Consider the following 18812-nt stretch of genomic DNA (forward strand, 5'->3'; position numbering starts at 1 on the left):
TCTACTGTGGTTTAAATACCCTCTCTGTCTACTGTGGTTTAAAACCCTCTCTGTCTACTGTGGTTTAAATACCCTCTCTGTCTACTGTGGTTTAAATACCCTCTCTGTCTACTGTGGTGTAAATACCCTCTCTGTCTACTGTGTTGTAAATACCCTCTCTGTCTACTGTGGTTTAAATACCCTCTCTGTCTACTGTGGTGTAAATACCCTCTCTGTCTACTGTGGTGTAAATACCCTCTCTGTCTACTGTGGTGAGGCTGGTCTGTAGTGTAAATACCCTCTCTGTCTACTGTGGTTTAAATACCCTCTCTGTCTACTGTGGTTTAAATACCCTCTCTTTCTACTGTGGTTTAAATACCCTCTCTGTCTACTGTGGTTTAAATACCCTCTCTGTCTACTGTGGTGTAAATACCCTCTCTGTCTACTGTGGTTTAAATACCCTCTCTGTCTACTGTGGTGTAAATACCCTCTCTGTCTACTGTGGTGTAAATACCCTCTCTGTCTACTGTGTTGTAAATACCCTCTCTGTCTACTGTGGTTTAAATACCCTCTCTGTCTACTGTGGTTTAAATACCCTCTCTGTCTACTGTGGTGTAAATACCCTCTCTGTCTACTGTGGTGTAAATACCCTCTCTGTCTACTGTGGTGTAAATACCCTCTCTGTCTACTGTGGTGTAAATACCCTCTCTGTCTACTGTGGTGTAAATACCCTCTCTGTCTACTGTGGTGTAAATACCCTCTCTGTCTACTGTGGTGTAAATACCCTCTCTGTCTACTGTGGTTTAAATACCCTCTCTGTCTACTGTGGTGTAAATACCCTCTCTGTCTACTGTGGTGTAAATACCCTCTCTGTCTACTGTGGTGTAAATACCCTCTCTGTCTACTGTGGTGTAAATACCCTCTCTGTCTACTGTGGTGTAAATACCCTCTCTGTCTACTGTGTTGTAAATACCCTCTCTGTCTACTGTGGTTTAAATACCCTCTCTGTCTACTGTGGTTTAAAACCCTCTCTGTCTACTGTGGTTTAAATACCCTCTCTGTCTACTGTGGTTTAAATACCCTCTCTGTCTACTGTGGTGTAAATACCCTCTCTGTCTACTGTGTTGTAAATACCCTCTCTGTCTACTGTGGTTTAAATACCCTCTCTGTCTACTGTGGTGTAAATACCCTCTCTGTCTACTGTGGTGTAAATACCCTCTCTGTCTACTGTGGTGAGGCTGGTCTGTAGTGTAAATACCCTCTCTGTCTACTGTGGTTTAAATACCCTCTCTGTCTACTGTGGTGTAAATACCCTCTCTGTCTACTGTGGTGTAAATACCCTCTCTGTCTAATGTGGTGTAAATACCCTCTCTGTCTACTGTGGTGTAAATACCCTCTCTGTCTACTGTGGTGTAAATACCCTCTCTGTCTACTGTGGTGTAAATACCCTCTCTGTCTACTGTGGTGGGGCTGGTCTGTAGTGTAAATACCCTCTCTGCCGACTGTGGTGTAAATACCCTCTCTGTCTACTGTGGTGTAAATACCCTCTCTGTCTACTGTGTTGTAAATACCCTCTCTGTCTACTGTGGTTTAAATACCCTCTCTGTCTACTGTGGTGTAAATACCCTCTCTGTCTACTGTGGTGTAAATACCCTCTCTGTCTACTGTGGTGTAAATACCCTCTCTGTCTACTGTGGTGTAAATACCCTCTCTGTCTACTGTGGTGTAAATACCCTCTCTGTCTACTGTGGTGTAAATACCCTCTCTGTCTACTGTGGTGTAAATACCCTCTCTGTCTACTGTGGTTTAAATACCCTCTCTGTCTACTGTGGTGTAAATACCCTCTCTGTCTACTGTGGTGTAAATACCCTCTCTGTCTACTGTGGTGTAAATACCCTCTCTGTCTACTGTGGTGTAAATACCCTCTCTGTCTACTGTGGTGTAAATACCCTCTCTGTCTACTGTGTTGTAAATACCCTCTCTGTCTACTGTGGTTTAAATACCCTCTCTGTCTACTGTGGTTTAAAACCCTCTCTGTCTACTGTGGTTTAAATACCCTCTCTGTCTACTGTGGTTTAAATACCCTCTCTGTCTACTGTGGTGTAAATACCCTCTCTGTCTACTGTGTTGTAAATACCCTCTCTGTCTACTGTGGTTTAAATACCCTCTCTGTCTACTGTGGTGTAAATACCCTCTCTGTCTACTGTGGTGTAAATACCCTCTCTGTCTACTGTGTTGTAAATACCCTCTCTGTCTACTGTGGTGTAAATACCCTCTCTGTCTACTGTGTTGTAAATACCCTCTCTGTCTACTGTGGTTTAAATACCCTCTCTGTCTACTGTGGTGTAAATACCCTCTCTGTCTACTGTGGTGTAAATACCCTCTCTGTCTACTGTGGTGAGGCTGGTCTGTAGTGTAAATACCCTCTCTGTCTACTGTGGTTTAAATACCCTCTCTGTCTACTGTGGTGTAAATACCCTCTCTGTCTACTGTGGTGTAAATACCCTCTCTGTCTAATGTGGTGTAAATACCCTCTCTGTCTACTGTGGTGTAAATACCCTCTCTGTCTACTGTGGTGTAAATACCCTCTCTGTCTACTGTGGTGTAAATACCCTCTCTGTCTACTGTGGTGGGGCTGGTCTGTAGTGTAAATACCCTCTCTGCCGACTGTGGTGTAAATACCCTCTCTGTCTACTGTGGTGTAAATACCCTCTCTGTCTACTGTGGTGTAAATACCCTCTCTGTCTACTGTGGTGTAAATACCCTCTCTGTCTACTGTGGTGTAAATACCCTCTCTGTCTACTGTGTTGTAAATACCCTCTCTGTCTAATGTGGTGTAAATACCCTCTCTGTCTACTGTGGTGTAAATACCCTATCTGTCTACTGTGGTGTAAATACCCTCTCTGTCTACTGTGGTGGGGCTGGTCTGTAGTGTAAATACCCTCTCTGCCGACTGTGGTGTAAATACCCTCTCTGTCTATTGTGGTAGGGCTGGTCTGTAGTGTAAATACCCTCTCTGTTTACTGTGGTGTAAATACCCTCTCAGTCTACTGTGGTGTAAATACCCTCTCTGTCTACTGTAGTGGGGCTGGTCTGTAGTGTAAATACCCTCTGTCTACTGTGGTGGGGCTGGTCTGTTGTGTAAATACCCTCTCTGTCTACTGTGGTGGGGCTGGTCTGTGTAAATACCCTCTCGGTCTACTGTGGTGTAAATACCCTCTCTGTCTACTGTGGTGGGGCTGGTCTGTTGTGTAAATACCCTCTCGGTCTACTGTGGTGTAAATACCCTCTCTGTCTACTGTGGTGGGGCTGGTCTGTTGTGTAAATACCCTCTCCGTCTACTGTGGTGGGGCTGGTCTGTAGTGTAAATACCCTCTCTGTCTACTGTGGTGGGGCTGGTCTGTAGTGTAAATACCCTCTCTGTCTACTGTGTTGTAAATACTCTCTCTGTCTACTGTGTTGTAAATACCCTCTCTGTCTACTGTGTTGTAAATACCCTCTCTGTCTACTGTGGTGTAAATACCCTCTCTGTCTAATGTGGTGTAAATACCCTCTCTGTCTACTGTGGTGTAAATACCCTCTCTGTCTACTGTGGTGGGGCTGGTCTGTGTAAATACCCTCTCGGTCTACTGTGGTGTAAATACCCTCTCTGTCTACTGTGGTGGGGCTGGTCTGTTGTGTAAATACCCTCTCCGTCTACTGTGGTGGGGCTGGTCTGTAGTGTAAATACCCTCTCTGTCTACTGTGGTGTAAATACCCTCTCTGTCTACTGTGGTGGGGCTGGTCTGTGTAAATACCCTCTCGGTCTACTGTGGTGTAAATACCCTCTCTGTCTACTGTGGTGGGGCTGGTCTGTAGTGTAAATACCCTCTCTGTCTACTGTGGTGAGGCTGGTCTGCTCTGGTGGGCGGATCTATATAGGGCCTCCTTGTGCGTCCCAAACGGCCAGGAGCAAAAGGAGTACGCTATATAGGGAGCAGGTTGCCATTTGAGACTCAGTAAAAAAAACTTGTTTGCTCTCTGCACTGTGGCCGATTGTGATTTCTGTAACGTTGGCAAGTTATACGATGTGTTTCAGCCGGCTAGGGAGGGACATGTGTTTCAGCCAGCTAGGGAGGGACATGTATTTCAGCCAGCTAGGGAGGGACATGTATTTCAGCCAGCTAGGGAGGGACATGTGTTTCAGCCGGCTAGGGAGGGACATGTGTTTCAGCCGGCTAGGGAGGGACATGTGTTTCAGCCGGGCTAGGGAGGGACATGTGTTTCAGCCGGGCTAGGGAGGGACATGTGTTTCAGCCGGCTAGGGAGGGACATGTGTTTCAGCCGGCTAGGGAGGGACTTGTGTTTCAGCCGGGCTAGGGAGGGACGTGTGTTTCAGCCAGCTAGGGAGGAACATGTGTTTCAGCCGAGCTAGGGAGGGATATGTGTTTCAGCCGGCTAGGGAGGGACATGTGTTTCAGCCGGGCTAGGGAGGGACATGTGTTTCAGCCAGCTAGGGAGGGACATGTGTTTCAGCCGGGCTAGGGAGGGACATGTGTTTCAGCTGGGCTAGGGAGGGACATGTGTTTCAGCTGGGCTAGGGAGGGACATGTGTTTCAGCCGGCTAGGGAGGGACATGTGTTTCAGCTGGGCTAGGGAGGGACATGTGTTTCAGCCGGGCTAGGGAGGGACATGTGTTTCAGCTGGGCTAGGGAGGGACATGTGTTTCAGCTGGGCTAGGGAGGGACATGTGTTTCAGCTGGGCTAGGGAGGGACATGTGTTTCAGCTGGGCTAGGGAGGGACATGTGTTTCAGCCAGCTAGGGAGGGACATGTGTTTCAGCCGGGCTAGGGAGGGACATGTGTTTCAGCCGGGCTAGGGAGGGACATGTGTTTCAGCCGGGCTAGGGAGGGACATGTGTTTCAGCCGGGCTAGGGAGGGACATGTGTTTCAGCCGGCTAGGGAGGGACATGTGTTTCAGCCAGCTAGGGAGGGACATGTGTTTCAGCCAGCTAGGGAGGGACATGTGTTTCAGCCAGCTAGGGAGGGACATGTGTTTCAGCCGGGCTAGGAAGGGACATGTTTTCCCCTCTTATTTTGATTTGGTTATGTTAGCGAGGTTGAAAGACAAGTGGTCAGTTGCTGCTAATGGATGGGCTATGATGGGAGCTGTAAAGGGACTGTTGTTTCCCTTTTTACAGATGAACAGACAACATGGCGTCCTGAAGACCTTCAGGGGCCCATTGGGGCCGTAAAATGTCATTCCTCCATTCTCTTCTTCAACTTCCCCTCTTCAATATGTAAAAGTATTAAAGGCGCAAACCACACACACTGGTGCACGCACACACACACACACACACACACACACACACACACACACACACACACACACACACACACACACACACACACACACACACACACACACACACACACACACACACACACACCTACTTAAGTTCATCCCTACGTTCCCCTGGGCCCCGGGGGTGGAAGGGAGAGAGATCGGTGTGTACTTGCTATTGAAGGGAGTGATTGGTGCATTGGGGATAGATTTTCAGTAATTAATTAACTCCCATCAACCGGTGGATATAATACGATATAGGCTCAGACTTAAATAGCACCCTATTTCATATATAGTGCACTACTTTTGACCAGGGTCCATTTTCAAAAGTAGTGCACTGTCACGCCCTGACCTTAGTTATCTATGTTTTCTTTCTTATTTTGGTTAGGTCAGGGTGTGACGAGGGTGGGTATGCTTGTTTTGTATTATCTAGGGGTTTTGGTAAATCTAGGTATATGTAAGTCTATGGTGACCTGAATTGGTTCCCAATCAGAGGCTGCTGTTTATCGTTGTCTCTGATTGGGGATCATATTTAGGTTGCCATTTTCCCTTTTGGTTTTGTGGGTTCTTGATCTATGTTTAGTTGCCTGTCTGCACTATCCATATTAGCCTCACGGTTCGTTTTGTTATTTTGTTCGTTTTGTTATTTTGTTCGTTTTGTTCAGTGTTCGTTCTTTAAATAAAGAAGAATGTACACTTACCACGCTGCGCCTTGGTCTCCTCCCTACGACGGCCGTGCACTATATAGGGAATAGGGTTCCATTTGGGACGCAGATATAATAAGATATAAGATGCTGTCACGTTCTGACCATAGTTCTTGTGTGTTCTGCTTGTTTTAGTGTTGGTCAGGACGTGAGCTGGGTGGGCATTCTATGTAGTGTATCTAGTTTGTCTGTTTCTATGTTTGGCCTAATATGGTTCTCAATCAGAGGCAGGTGTTTTGTGTTGTCTCTGATTGGGAATCATATATAGGTGGCTTGTTTTGTGTTGGGGTTTGTGGGTGGTTGTTTCCTGTCTCTGTGTTTTCTCTGCACCAGCTAGGACTGTATCGGTTTGCCACATTTTGTTATTTTTGTTTTGTTGTAGTGTTCACAGTTCGTATTATTAAATATGTTGAGCACCAACTGCGCTGCGTCTTGGTCCGATCCCTGCTACACCTCCTCTTCAGACGAAGAGGAGGAAGGCTGCCGTTACAGATGCAGAGTACTGCAATGTATTAAATAACAGGATATTAAAGAACAGAATATTAAATAACAGGATATTAAAGAACATAATATTAAATAACAGGATATTAAAGAACAATGTATTAAAGAACAATGTATTAAGGTACAGGATATTAAGGAACAGGATATTAAGGAACAGGATATTAAAGAGCAGGATATTAAGGAACAGGATGTTAAGGAACAGGATATTAAGGAACAGGATATTAAGGAACAGGATGTTAAGGAACAGGATGTTAAGGAACAGGATATTAAGGAACAGGATATTAAGGAACAGGATATTAAGGAACAGGATATTAAGGAACAGGATATTAAGGAACAGGATATTCAAGAACAGGATATTCAGGAACAGGATATTCAGGAACAGGATGTTAAGGAACAGGATATTAAGGAACAGGATATTAAGGAACAGGATATTAAGGAACAGGTTATTAAGGAACAGGATATTCAGGAACAGGATATTAAGGAACAGGATATTAAGGAACAGGATATTAAGGAACAGGATATTCAAGAACAGTGTTTTTATCTGGGATTTCTGTTCTACTTCCTCTGTCTCCCTCCACCTCTCTTCCTATCCTTTTCTGTCTTCACTCTCTCCTGTTTCATCTTTCTCCCTCTTTCGTTCCTCCCTCCCTCCCTCTTCCTCCTCCCTTTCTCTTTCTCCCTTTTGCCCTCTCCTCTCTCACCCTCATCCTCTTTGCTGCTCCCCTCACCTCTCTCTTTCCCTCTCTCTCCTTTTTCACCCTCATCCTATTTGCTGCTCCCCTCATCTCTCTCTTTCTCTCTCTCTCCTCTTTCACCCTCATCCTCTTTGCTGCTCCCCCCACCTCTCTCTTTCCCTCTCTCTCCTCTCTCCCCTCATCTCTCTCTTTCCCTCTCTCTCCTCTTTCACCCTCATCATCTTTGCTGCTCTCCCTCCATCTCTCTTTCCCTCTCTCTCCTCTTTCACCCTCACCTCATCCTCTGCTGGGGAGAATAAGATGATATGCGAAAGACACATTTCTGTTGCTCGTGTAGTAAATGGACAATACAGTAATCTTCCCTCCCCTCTCTCTTTCTCTCTCTACCCCTCCCTCCCTCTCTTTCTCTCTCCCTCTCCCTCTCTCCTCCAGGCACCATCGAGGCCTGTCTGAGCCACCTGTTGAAGCGGCGAGCGGCGGGCTTCCTGCGTAGCGACAAGATCGCCGCCCTTTTCACCAAGATCGGCAAGGTCAACGCCACGGCGGGAGAGGTGTGTCAGAAGGTCCAGGAGCAGCTCGCACAGCAGGCAGAGGTCACCAGGTACCGATTGATCCCCTTTATGACCTTTGAACTTTTACGCCTTACACCTGACGTCATAGCACTACCTGCAAAACCACACCCGGAGAAATGCAGGAAAAATATGGGTGATGTGGTATTATGTAGCAATACATCTATGGTCTCCTTTTTTCCTTCCCTATTTACACACCTTCACTGACAGTGTAGCATGGTAGAACAACAGTGAAGAGACAGTGTAGCATGGTAAAACCACACAGTAGGGTGGTCACCCATAAAATGATTAAATTAATTCAAAGTTTATACAAATATGTCCAAACCCCATGTCTCTACCATATATGGTAAAAAAGTTACCGATGATTTACTCTATGAGAATTTAGCAGGGTTTAGAGTGAATGGAATGACATCACGCCATGATCAAAAAGTGGTGACTGCTCCATAGAACCCTGTGACACTGCTCCATAGAATCCTGTGACACTGCTCCTTAGAACCCTGTGACACTGTTCCATAGAACCCTGTGACACTGCTCCATAGAACCCTGTGACTGCTCTATAGAACCCTGTGACACTGCTCCATAGAACCCTGTGACTGCTCCATAGAACCCTGTGACACTGCTCCATAGAACCCTGTGATACTGCTCCATAGAACCCTGTGACTGCTCCATAGAACCCTGTGACTGCTCCATAGAACCCTGTGACACTGCTCCATAGAACCCTGTGACACTGCTCCTTAGAATCCTGTGACACTGCTCCATAGAACCCTGTGACACTGCTCCTTAGAACCCTGTGACTGCTCCATAGAACCCTGTGACACTGCTCCTTAGAATCCTGTGACACTGCTCCATAGAACCCTGTGACACTGCTCCTTAGAATCCTGTGACACTGCTCCATAGAACCCTGTGACACTGCTCCTTAGAATCCTGTGACACTGCTCCATAGAATCCTGTGACACTGCTCCATAGAACCCTGTGACACTGCTCCATAAAACCCTGTGACACTGCTCCATAGAACTCTGTGACTGCTCCATAGAATCCTGTGACACTGCTCCATAGAATCCTGTGACACTGCTCCATAGAACCCTGTGACACTGCTCCATAAAACCCTGTGACACTGCTCCATAGAACCCTGTGACTGCTCCATAGAATCCTGTGACACTGCTCCATAGAACCCTGTGACACTGCTCCTTAGAATCCTGTGACACTGCTCCATAGAACCCTGTGACACTGCTCCTTAGAATCCTGTGACACTGCTCCTTAGAATCCTGTGACACTGTTCCATAGAACCCTGTGACTGCTCCATAGAACCCTGTGACACTGCTCCATAGAACCCTGTGACACTGCTCCATAGAACCCTGTGACACTGCTCCTAAGAATCCTGTGACACTGTTCCATAGAACCCTGTGACACTGTTCCATAGAACCCTGTGACACTGCTCCATAGAACCCTGTGACTGCTCCATAGAACCCTGTGACTGCTCCATAGAACCATGTGACTGCTCCATAGAACCCTGTGACTGCTCCATAGAACCATGTGACTGCTCCATAGAACCATAGAACTAGTTGCTGCAGGTTCGTGAGTGAAAACATGGCTTTTTCTAAATGAAATTCACTGAATACAAAACTAAATGGGGACTAAATATATATTTATTTACAAAGATAACAGACTGAATTTCAATATCCACCCTCTGTGGAGACAATCTTTTATTGTTTTCATTGTGTATTTCTGAGTCTTTCCCTTTAAATCGCCATAGAAACGGCCCCTCTCAACGTAGATTGATTGCGGTTACAGACAATGAAAGCCAAGGATCTGGAGGGTGAAAATGACAAAAGTGTCAAGTTGATTTTGATTGGTCCAACCAGCTGTAAACGACTTCGAATGGTACCACCTCCCAACACCAAATATGGAAGAGATACAACCGAGAGTGGTGCAGTCTTAACAAGCAACAGTCAAAGCAAAGGAACATTCTTTATTTCATCAACACTGTCAAGTACAAGTATATTAACATTATAATATTGTAGAGAACAATCTAATGATTTATTCTAGGTCATTTATAATGACACGGGGCAAAGAAAACAACATTTTGACATTAATTTCGTAGCACCCTCTTGAATTGCCCTGTTCTTCTCTACATTGTACAGCAGTGAGTGAGCGCCCTATACACAGTGAAGAAGACTAACTAAATCAATATTGGGGAGGCTCTTCCTACACCTGTCCAGGTGTGTGTTTACCCAAGCCCAGCGTCTATTTGTGTATATATATACACACACACACACACACACACACACACACACACACACACACACACACACACACACACACACACACACACACACACACACACACACACACACACACACACACACACACACACACACACACTTCGATAAGCTGCTACACATGGCCACTGAGCGCTCTGGGACTGGGTGGGAAGCTGGGTTTAATGGAGGAAGAGAAGGGGGAGGGGGTTGGGGCAGAGAACACAGACACACACACACACACACACACACACACACACACACACACACACACACACACACACACACACACACACACACACACACACACACACACACACACACACACACACACACACACACACACACACTCTTCCTGTATCTCCTCCCTCCTCCTCTCATCTCGTCTTGTCACTGTCATACAGCTGTGAATGTAGAAACAGAATATGTAGATTCTATTGTAGATTGTTGGAGCGAGCGATGTGGTCCTACTAGGGTGCCTGTGGTGACTGGGGGTGTGTCCCAAATTAAATGTTGTTGAGTGGTATACAGCTGTATCACCCCCCGAGCCCCCCCTCCAATAACACATCACACTCAATCCCCCCTGAACCACTCCTCCCCCACCCCCACAGCACCTCTCCTCCCCCACCTCTCCGCCCCCACCTCTCCGCCCACACCGCGTCTCTTGTCCCTCACCACACCGCATCTCCCCCACCTCTCCTCTCCTCTCCTCCCCCACCTCATCTCTTCTCCCCCACAGCACCTCTTCTCCCCCACAGCACCTCTTCTCCCCCACAGCACCTCTCCTCCCCCACAGCACCTCTCCTCCCCCACCCCCACCTCTCCTCTCCTCTCCTCTTCTCCCCCACCTCATCTCTTCTCCCCCACAGCACCTCTTCTCCCCCACAGCACCTCTCCTCCCCCACCCCCACCTCTCCTCTCCTCTCCTCCCCCACCCCCACCACACCTCTCCTCTCCGCCCCACCTCACCTCTCCTCCCCCACCACACTTCTCCTCCCCCACCTCTCCTCTCCTCCCCACCTCATCTCTCCTCCCACACAGCACCTCTCCTCTCCTCCCCACCTCATCTCTTCTCCCCCACAGCACCTCTCCTCCCCCACCCCCACCACACCTCTCCTCTCCTCCCCCACCTCACTTCTCCTCCCCCACCTCTCCTCTCCTCCCCACCTCATCTCTCCTCCCACACAGCACCTCTCCTCTCCTACCTCTCCTCTCCTAAATCACCTCGTCCCCCCCACAGCACCTCTCCTCCCCCACCTCACATTTCCTCTCTTCCCCCACCGCAACTCTCCTCTCCCACCTCTCCTCCTCTCCCCCACAGCACCTCTCCTCCCTCACCTCTCCTTCCTCACCTCTCCTTCCTCCCCGCCCTCTCCTCCCCCACAACACCTCTCCTCCCTCACCTCTCCTCCCTCACCTCTCCTTCCTCACCTCTCCTTCCTCACCTCTCCTTCCTCACCTCTCCTTCCTCCCCTCTCCTCTCCTCCCCACCTCATCTCTCCTCCCACACAGCACCTCTCCTCTCCTAAATCACCTCATCTCCCCCACAGCACCTCTCCTTCCTCACCTCTCCTTCCTCTCCTTCCTCACCTCTCCTTCCTCACCTCTCCTTCCTCCCCGCCCTCTCCTCCCCCACAGCACCTCTCCTCCATCACCTCTCCTCTCCTCCCTCACCTCTCCTCCCTCACCTCTCCTCCCTCACCTCTCCTTCCTCACCTCTCCTTCCTCACCTCTCCTTCCTCACCTCTCCTTCCTCCCCTCTCCTCTCCTCCCCACCTCATCTCTCCTCCCACACAGCACCTCTCCTCTCCTAAATCACCTCGTCTCCCCCACAGCACCTCTCCTTCCTCACCTCTCCTTCCTCTCCTTCCTCACCTCTCCTTCCTCACCTCTCCTTCCTCCCCGCCCTCTCCTCCCCCACAGCACCTCTCCTCCATCACCTCTCCTCTCCTCCCTCTCCTCTCCTCCCTCACCTCTCCTCCCTCACCTCTCCTACCTCACCTCTCCTTCCTTTCTCCTTCCCTTTTTTAACATATATTTAACCTTTATTTAACTAGACAAGTCAGTTAAGAACAAATTCTTATTTACAATGACGGCCTACCCTAGCCGCCCTATGGGACTCCCAATCACAGCCAAATGTGATACAGCCTGGATTCGAACCAGGGACTGTAGTGACTCCTCTTGCACTGAGATGCAGTGCCTTAGAACGCTGCGTCCCTCACCCATCCTCCCTCTCCTGTCCTAACCCACTTCTCCTCCCCCCTCACCCAACTTCCCTTCTCACCCCCCCTCAGCTTTCCTTCCCCCTCACCCATCCTCAGGACTCCATTTCTCGGTTACTCCCGTTGCCATGGCGACATCATCATTGTACCGTGACCATCATCGAGAGAAAGAGAAAAAGGGAGAGGAGGAGAGAGATAAGAGAGAGAGGAATGTGAGAAGAACAGACAGATGAGAGAGGTGAGAGTGTGTGAGATAGCCGAGAGAGAGAGGAGAGAAAAGAGAAATACATTTATTTTTTTAGAAAAAAATCTTTATTTGGCCCAAATACTTACATCATTAAAACAAACTTTATTTCATTTTAACAGACTGGAAAGTTAAAACCAAGCTCCCCCGTCCACCACATATAGAACCCCGCTGACACCCCACACCCCAACAGAGTCCCCCAGACAGTTCTCCAGCCCCCCCCCCCTCCCCCCGATATACATGGTCCAGTTTTAGACAGTTCTCAAGCCCCCCCCCCCCCCCATATACATGGTCCAGTTTTAGACAGCTCTCCAGCCCCCCCGCCGTATACATGGTCCAGTTTTAGACAGTTCTACAGTCCTCGGAGCCTCCATGTCCGTCAGGATGGCCACCCGTGCTCGAATGAGCACACCCTTCACCTGATCCTGTAAAAAAGACCCCAGCTGTGTCCACTTAGCCGCCTAACCCTAACCCTAACCCTGTTCCAGCTCTAGAACCCTGTTATATCCAGAACCCTGTTCTAGTTCCAGAACCCTGTTATAGTTCCAGAACCCTGTTATATCTCCAGAACCCTGTTCCAGCTCCAGAACCCTGTTATATCCAGAACCCTGTTCCAGTTCCAGAACCCTGTTATAGTTCCAGAACCCTGTTATATCCAGAACCCTGTTCCAGTTCCAGAACCCTGTTATAGTTCCAGAACCCTGTTATAGCTCCAGAACCCTGTTCCAGCTCCAGAACCCTGTTATATCTCCAGAACCCTGTTCCAGCTCCAGAACCCTGTTATATCCAGAACCCTGTTCCAGTTCCAGAACCCTGTTATAGTTCCAGAACCCTGTTATATCCAGAACCCTGTTCCAGTTCCAGAACCCTGTTATAGTTCCAGAACCCTGTTATATCTCCAGAACCCTGTTCCAGCTCCAGAACCCTGTCATAGTTCCAGAACCCTGTTATAGTTCCAGAACCCTGTTATATCCAGAACCCTGTTCCAGTTCCAGAACCCTGTTATAGTTCCAGAACCCTGTTCCAGTTCCAGAACCCTGTAATAGTTCCAGAACCTTGTTATATCTCCAGAACCCTGTTCCAGCTCCAGAACCCTGTTATATCTCCAGAACCCTGTTCCAGCTCCAGAACCCTGTTATATCTCCAGAACCCTATTCCAGCTCCAGAACCCTGTTCCAGCTCCAGAACCCTGTTATATCTCCAGAACCCTGTTCCAGCTCCAGAACCCTTTTCCAGTTCCAGAACCATGTTCCAGCTCCAGAACCCTGTTATATCCAGAACCCTGTTATAGTTCCAGAACCCTGTTCCAGCTACAGAATCCTGCTATCTCCAGAACCCTGTTCCAGCTCCAGAACCCTGTTCCAGTTCCAGAACCCTGTTCCACCTCCAGAACCCTGTTATATCCAGAACCCTGTTATAGTTCCAGAACCCTGTTCCAGCTCCAGAACCCTGCTATATCCAGAACCCTTTTACAGCTCCAGAACCCTGTTCCAGCTCCAGAACCCTGTTATAGTTCCAGAACCCTGTTATATCTCCAGAACCCTGTTCCAGCTCCAGAACCCTGTTATATCTCCAGAACCCTGTTCCAGCTCCAGAACCCTGTTATATCTCCAGAACCCTGTTATAGTTCCAGAACCCTGTTATATCTCCAGAACCCTGTTATATCTCCAGAACCCTGTTCCAGCTCCAGAACCCTGTTATATCCAGAACCCTGTTCCAGTTCCAGAACCCTGTTATAGTTCCAGAACCCTGTTATATCCAGAACCCTGTTCCAGCTCCAGAACCCTGTTCCAGCTCCAGAACCCTGTTATATACAGAGCCCTGTTCCAGCTCCAGAACCCTGTTCCAGCTCCAGAACCCTGTTATATCTCCAGAACCCTGTTATATATCCAGAACCCTGTTTTATCTCCAGAACCCTGTTATAGTTCCAGAACCCTGTTATACCCAGAACCCTGTTATACCCAGAACCCTGTTATAGTTCCAGAACCCTGTTATATCCATACCCCTGTTATAGTTCCAGAACCCTGTTCCAGCTCCAGAACCATGTTATATCCAGAACCCTGTTCCAGCTCCAGAACCCTGTTATATCCAGAACCCTGTTATACCCAGAACCCTGTTATAGTTCCAGAACCCTGTTATAGTTCCAGAACCCTGTTATATCCAGAACCCTGTTATAGTTACAGAACCCTGTTATACCCAGAACCCTGTTATACCCAGAACCCTGTCATATCCAGAACCCTGTTATATCTCCAGAACCCTGTTATACCCAGAACCCTGTTATAGTTCCAGAACCCTGTTATATCCAGAACCCTGTTATAGTTCCAGAACCCTGTTATAGCTCCAGAACCCTGTTATATCTCCAGAACCCTGTTATAGTTCCAGAACCCTGTTATACCCAGAACCCTGTTATAGCTCCAGAACCCTGTTATAGCTCCAGAACCCTGTTATACCCAGAACCCTGTTATACCCAGAACCCTGTTATAGCTCCAGAACCCTGTTATAGCTCCAGAACCCTGTTATAGTTCCAGAACCCTGTTATATCTCCAGAACCCTGTTATATCTCCAGAACCCTGTTATATCTCCAGAACCCTGTTATAGTTCCAGAACCCTGTTATAGTTCCAGAACCCTGTTATAGTTCCAGAACCCTGTTATATCTCCAGAACCCTGTTATAGTTCCAGAACCCTGTTATATCTCCAGAACCCTGTTCCAGCTCCAGAACCCTGTTATATCTCCAGAACCCTGTTCCAGCTCCAGAACCCTGTTATAGTTCCAGAACCCTGTTATAGTTCCAGAACCCTGTTCCAACTCAGAGAACCCTGTTATATCCAGAACCCTGTTCCAGCTCCAGAACCCTGTTCCAGCTCCCCTTACTGACATAGATCCTTTCTAGCCTTCCTCCTATATAATCCTCCCTTCCACTACCTTCACTCGTGTATAACTCCTCCTCTCTTACTGAACTCATACACTACAGCCCTCCTATTCCTCTAAACTCATACACTACAGCCCTCCTATTCCTCTAAACTCATACACTACAGCCCTCCTATTCCTCTAAACTCATACACTACAGCCCTCCTATTCCTCTAAACTCATACACTACAGCCCTCCTATTCCTCTAAACTCATACACTACAGCCCTCCTACTTCTGTCTCTTACTAATCTCCTACACTACAGTCCTCCTATTTGCGTCTCTTACTAAACTCATAGACTACAGAACCCCTATTCCCGTCTCTTACTAATCTCATACACTACAGTACTCCTATTCCCGTCTCCTACTAAACTCATACACTACAGTCCTCCTATTCCTGTCTCTTACTGAACTCATACACTACAGCCCTCCTATTCCTCTGAACTCATACACTACAGCCCTCCTATTCCTGTCTCTTACTAAACTCATACACTACAGCCCTCCTATTCCCGTCTCTTACTAAACTCATACACTACAGCCCTCCTATTCCTGTCTCTTACTGAACTCATACACTACAGCCCTCCTATTCCTCTAAACTCATACACTACAGCCCTCCTATTCCTGTCTCCTACTAAACTCATACACTACAGCCCTCCTATTCCTGTCTCTTACTGAACTCATACACTACAGTCCTCCTATTCCTGTCTCTTACTAAACTCATACACTACAGCCCTCCTATTCCTCTAAACTCATACACTACAGCCCTCCTATTCCTCTAAACTCATACACTACAGTCCTCCTATTCCTGTCTCCTACTAAACTCACACACTACAGCCCTCCTATTCCTGTCTCTTACTGAACTCATACACCACAGCCCTCCTATTCCCGTCTCTTACTGAACTCATACACTACAGCCCTCCTATTCATCTAAACTCATACACTACAGCCCTCCTATTCCTCTAAACTCATACACTACAGCCCTCCTATTCCTGTCTCTTACTAAACTCATACACTACAGCCCTCCTATTCCTCTAAACTCATACACCACAGCCCTCCTATTCCTGTCTCTTACTAAACTCATACACTACAGCCCTCCTATTCCCGTCTCTTACTAAACTCATACACTACAGCCCTCCTATTCCTGTCTCTTACTGAACTCATACACTACAGTCCTCCTATTCCTATAAACTCATACACTACAGCCCTCCTATTCCTCTAAACTCATACACTACAGTCCTCCTATTCCTGTCTCTTACTGAACTCATACACTACAGCCCTCCTATTCCTGCCTCTTACTGAACTCATACACTACAGCCCTCCTATTCCTCTAAACTCATACACTACAGCCCCCCTATTCCTCTAAACTCATACACTACAGCCCTCCTATTCCTCTAAACTCATACACTACAGCCCTCCTACTTCTGTCTCTTACTAATCTCATACACTACAGTCCTCCTATTTGCGTCTCTTACTAAAGTCATACACTACAGACCCCCTATTCCCGTCTCTTACTAATCTCATACACTACAGTACTCCTATTCCTGTCTCCTACTAAACTCATACACTACAGTCCTCCTATTCCTGTCTCTTACTGAACTCATACACTACAGCCCTCCTATTCCTGTCTCCTACTGAACTCATACACCACAGCCCTCCTATTCCTCTAAACTCATACACTACAGCCCTCCTATTCCTCTGAACTCATACACTACAGCCCTCATATTCCTGTCTCTTACTAAACTCATACACTACAGCCCTCCTATTCCCGTCTCTTACTGAACTCATACACTACAGTCCTCTTATTCCTGTCTCTTACTAAACTCATACACTACAGCCCTCCTATTCCTCTAAACTCATACACTACAGTCCTCCTATTCCTGTCTCCTACTAAACTCATACACTACAGCCCTCCTATTCCTGTCTCTTACTGAACTCATACACCACAGCCCTCCTATTCATGTCTCTTACTAAACTCATACACTACAGTCCTCCTATTCCCGTCTCTTATTGAACTCATACACTACAGCCCTCCTATTCCTCTAAACTCATACACTACAGCCCTCCTATTCCTCTAAACTCATACACTACAGTCCTCCTATTCCCGTCTCTTACTAAACTCATACACTACAGCCCTCCTATTCCTGTCTCTTACTGAACTCATACACTACAGTCCTCCTATTCCTCTAAACTCATACACTACAGCCCTCCTATTCCTCTAAACTCATACACTACAGTCCTCCTATTCCTCTAAACTCATACACTACAGCCCTCCTATTCCTGTCTCTTACTGAACTCATACACTACAGCCCTCCTATTCCTCTAAACTCATACACTACAGCCCTCCTATTCCTCTAAACTCATACACTACAGCCCTCCTATTCCTGTCTCTTCCCCCAGTTATTACAGCCCACTCTTGAAGCCTCCATTAAAAGGAATGAAAAGCAAAAAACCCAACAGAGGGAACAGACAAGGGAAAGAAATCCCCCTGCGATGCAGGACCAGACCATCAGGACCAGACCATCAGGACCAGACCCATCAGGACCAGACCATCAGGACCAGACCATCAGGATCAGACCCATCAGGACCAGACCATCAGGACCAGACCATCAGGACCAGACCCATCAGGACCAGACCCATCAGGACCAGACCCATCAGGACCAGACCCATCAGGACCAGACCATCAGGACCAGACCCATCAGGATCAGACCCATCAGGACCAGACCCATCAGGACCAGACCCATCAGGACCAGACCCATCAGGACCAGACCATCAGGACCAGACCATCAGGACCAGACCCATCAGGACCAGACCCATCAGGACCAGACCATCAGGACCAGACCATCAGGACCAGACCATCAGGACCAGACCATCAGGATCAGACCATCAGGATCAGACCCACCACAGCCCCCTCACACCACCCACAGCCCCCTCACACCACCCACAGCACCCTCTCACCACCCACAGCCCCCTCACACAGCACCCTAACACCACCCACAGCCCCCTCACACCACCCACAGCACCCTTTCACCACCCACAACACCCTCTCACCACCCACAGCACCCTCTCACCACCCACAACACCCAAACACCACCCACAGCCCCCTCACACCACCCAAAGAACCCTAACACCACCCACAGCCCCCTCACACCACCCAAAGAACCCTCACATCACCCACAGCACCCTCTCACCACCCACAGCCCCCTCACACCACCCATAGCCCCCTCACACCACCCACAGCATGTTCTCACCACCCCAACACCCTAACACCACCCACAGCATGCTCTCACCACCTACACTACCCTCACACCACCCACAGCATGTTCTCACCACCTACACTACCCTCACACCACCCACAGCCCCCTCTCACCACCTATACTACCCACACACCACCCACAGCCCCCTCTCACCAC

General features: G+C 48.1%; 1 protein-coding gene across 3 annotated transcripts in view; it reads left to right on the forward strand.

Moving 5' to 3' along the window:
* sgsm2 (small G protein signaling modulator 2) overlaps positions 1 to 18812 on the forward strand; it is a 190324-nt gene that overhangs the window by 79987 nt on the left and 91525 nt on the right. For all 3 annotated transcript variants that reach the window (XM_055880646.1, XM_055880645.1, XM_055880647.1), the window contains exon 3: positions 7635 to 7803. In XM_055880646.1, coding sequence (XP_055736621.1) covers positions 7635 to 7803 — 169 coding nt within the window. The remainder of the gene's footprint in view (positions 1 to 7634; positions 7804 to 18812) is intronic.

Source organism: Salvelinus fontinalis, chromosome 24 (assembly GCF_029448725.1).
Source record: "Salvelinus fontinalis isolate EN_2023a chromosome 24, ASM2944872v1, whole genome shotgun sequence".
Classification (NCBI taxonomy): Eukaryota; Metazoa; Chordata; class Actinopteri; order Salmoniformes; family Salmonidae; genus Salvelinus; species Salvelinus fontinalis.